This window comes from Mandrillus leucophaeus, unplaced genomic scaffold (genome assembly GCF_000951045.1).
Source record: "Mandrillus leucophaeus isolate KB7577 unplaced genomic scaffold, Mleu.le_1.0 Scaffold139, whole genome shotgun sequence".
Taxonomy (NCBI): Eukaryota; Metazoa; Chordata; class Mammalia; order Primates; family Cercopithecidae; genus Mandrillus; species Mandrillus leucophaeus.
The window spans coordinates 2382825-2385904 of NW_012101354.1; the positions used below are offsets into that span (position 1 = coordinate 2382825).

Here is a 3080-nt window from a genome sequence, read left to right on the forward strand (position 1 = left end):
TTTTTTTTTTTTTTTTGAGACAGAGTTTCACTCTGTTGTCCAGGCTAGAGTGCAGTGGTCATGGTCATAGCTAACTGCAGCACAGACACTCCTGGGCTTGAGTGATTCTCTCACATCAGCCTCCTGGATAGCCAACCCACCATGCCCAGCTACTTTTTTTTTCTTTTTTAATTTTTATAGAAATGAGGTCTCACCATATTGCCCAAGCTGGTCTTTAACTCCTGGGCTCAAGCAATCCTTCAGCCCTCAGCCTCCAAAAGTGCTGGAAATAACAGGTGTCAGCCACCAAGCCCAGCCTTATAAGATATATTTACAATTATCTCACCTACCAACTAATAATCCTTGCTCTATCACAATGAGATCTTTAGGAAATGTAAACACCTATAATATGTAGCAAAAGAATGTAATTAAGGAAAACAATGCTAAAAACAGGCAACAATGTGTAACAGAGCAAAAATAATTAAAGACTTTGCTTTTGTAGATTATTTGTGTCCCTGGTTATCCTACATTAACCCCAAAAGCTAAAAACAACCTATATGATACATCACAAATGCAGGAGCTTGGCCTGGTGCAGTGGCTCATGCCTGTAATCCCAACACTTTGGGAGGCTAAGGCGGGCAGATCACCTGAGGTCAGGAGTTCGAGACCCGCCTGGCCAACATGGCAAAACCCTCTCTCTACCAAAAATACAAAAAGCAGACAGGCGTGGTGGTGCACACCTGTAGTCCCAGCTACTCGGGAGGCTGAGGTTCAAGGAGAATTCAAGGAGAATCTCTTGAACCCGGGAGGTGGAGGTTGCAGTGAGCTGAGATCGTGCCACTGCACTCTAGCCTAGGTGACAGAGCGAGACTCCCTCTCAAAACAAAACAAAACAAAACAAAACAAAACAAAAAACACAGGAGCTTGTGTACAGTTACTTATCTTTCTTGGATTTTAAAATTTTAATTAATGAATGAGTACCATCCTTCCCACTAGCTTTACTAAAAGGTATTAACTTGAATCTTAAACTCGGCTGATTAAAAACTGTTTTTTTAAAAAGGTACTAAAACAAACTCACAGATCAAAGCCATTGGGAATTATGTAAGAGTCCCACCACTCAATTTCAGGAATATCTCCTTCCTTTAGCTCCTTCTTAGGAGCTATGAGGGCAAGCCTAGTCGAAGTATGGATGCCTGTTTTTCGAGCTGCTTGTGAAATCTCTGCCTGCAGCTTCTCCAGTTGAGCCTAAAAACAAGATAATCCAAGACAGAAAGATAAATTGGAATCATAGAAAACAGAATTTGTAGAATCTCATTTTTTTTTTTTTCTTTGAGATGGAGTTTCGTTCTGTTGCCCAGGCTGGAGTACAATGGCATGGTCTTGGCTAACAGCAACCTCCGCCTCCCAGGTTCAAGCCATTCTCCTGCCTAAGCCTCCGGAGTAGCTGGGATTACAAGCATGCGCCCCCAACTCCAGCTAATTTTGTATTTTTAGTAGAGATGGGGTTTCTCCATGTTGGTCAGCCTGGTCTCAAACTCCCGACCTCAGGTGATCTGCCTGCCTCGGCCTCCCAAAGTGCTGGGATTACAGGCATGAGCCACTGTGCAGGGCCAGATTCCCAATTTTTTTTTTTTTTTTTGAGACGGAGTCTCGCTCTGTCACCCAGGCTGGAGTGCAGTGGCGCCATCTTGGCTCACTATAAGCTCCACCTCCCAGGTTCACGCCATTCTCCTGCCTCAGCCTCCCGAGTAGCTGGGACTACAGGCATCTGCCATCACGCCCGGCTAATTATTTTGTATTTTTAGTAGAGTAGGAGTTTCGTGTTAGCCAGGATGGTCTCAATTTCCTGACCTCGTGATCCGCCCACCTCGGCCTCCCAAAGTGCTGGGATTATAGGCATGAGTCATGACGCCTGGCCAATAATCCCCAATTTTAAAACATTTTCCCTTTGAACTCTTTACACCTAATGCAACAAATTCATTCTGAAAGTTTAGAAAGGAGTTGTTCTGCTTTATTTTATCCTTTATTTAGTTCATTTACATAGATCCTCACCTTCACCCTCTCCCTTCACTCCACAGTATATGCCTGCAGTAAATACACAGAAATAGAATTTTATGAAAACCTCACTCTGAGAAGATAAAAAGAAAGCAAAGGTCATTCAATATACAATCAATTCAACTCTCCAGGTGTACTGTCTGCAGGAAATTTTAACTCCAGGCAAGTCTTCCTTAGTCAGTCAGAATGTTTCAAATTGTTTCCCTCCACTTAGTTGTATGTGGAGAATTTTCAAACTCAATTTAATATTTCCACTTATGTAGAAACTAATTAGGAAGTAAAATCTGCTTAAAATTTTTTTTTTGAGACGGAGTTTCGCTCTTTCGCTCAGGCAGGAGTGTAGTAACGCGATCTCGGCTCACTGCAACCTCCACCTTCCAATTGCAAGTGATTCTCCTGCCTCAGCCTCCTAAGTAGTTAGGATTACAGGTGCCCGCCACCACGCTCGGCTAATTTTTGTATTTTTAGTAGAGATGGGGTTTCACCATGTCGGGCAGGCTGGTCTTGAACACCTGACCTTGTGATACACCCACCTCGGCCTCCCAAAGCGCTGGGATTATAGGCTTGAGCCACCTCGTCCTGCATATTTTCAAATTATTCATTGCTTTAAATCAGGGGTCCCCAACCCACCAGTCTGTGGCCTTTTAGGAACTGGGCTGTACAGCAGGAGGTGAGCAGGAGGCAAACCAACAAAGTTTCATCTGTACTTACAATTGCTCCCTATTACCTGCATTATGGTCTGAGCTCCACCTCCTGTCAGATCCGCGGTGGCATTAGATTCTCATAGGAGAGTGAACCCTATTGTGAACTGCACATGCGAGGGGGCTGTGTTGCACATTCCTTATGAGAATCTAATGCCTGATGATCTGTCACTGTCTCCCATCACACCCAGATGGGACAGTCTCGGCAGGAAAACAAACTCAAGGCTCCCAATGATTTTAGATTATGGTGAGTTATATAATTATTTCATCATATATTAAAATAAAATAATAATAGAAGTCAGCACAGTGGCTCACGCCTGTAATCCCAGCACTTTGGGAGGTCAA

General features: G+C 43.6%; 1 protein-coding gene across 1 annotated transcript in view; it reads right to left on the reverse strand.

The window, feature by feature from the left end:
* Positions 1-3080, reverse strand: part of PRPF3 (pre-mRNA processing factor 3) — a 34390-nt gene that overhangs the window by 15293 nt on the left and 16017 nt on the right. The window contains exon 7 of the mRNA XM_011973662.1: positions 1058-1224. Coding sequence (XP_011829052.1) covers positions 1058-1224 — 167 coding nt within the window. The remainder of the gene's footprint in view (positions 1-1057; positions 1225-3080) is intronic.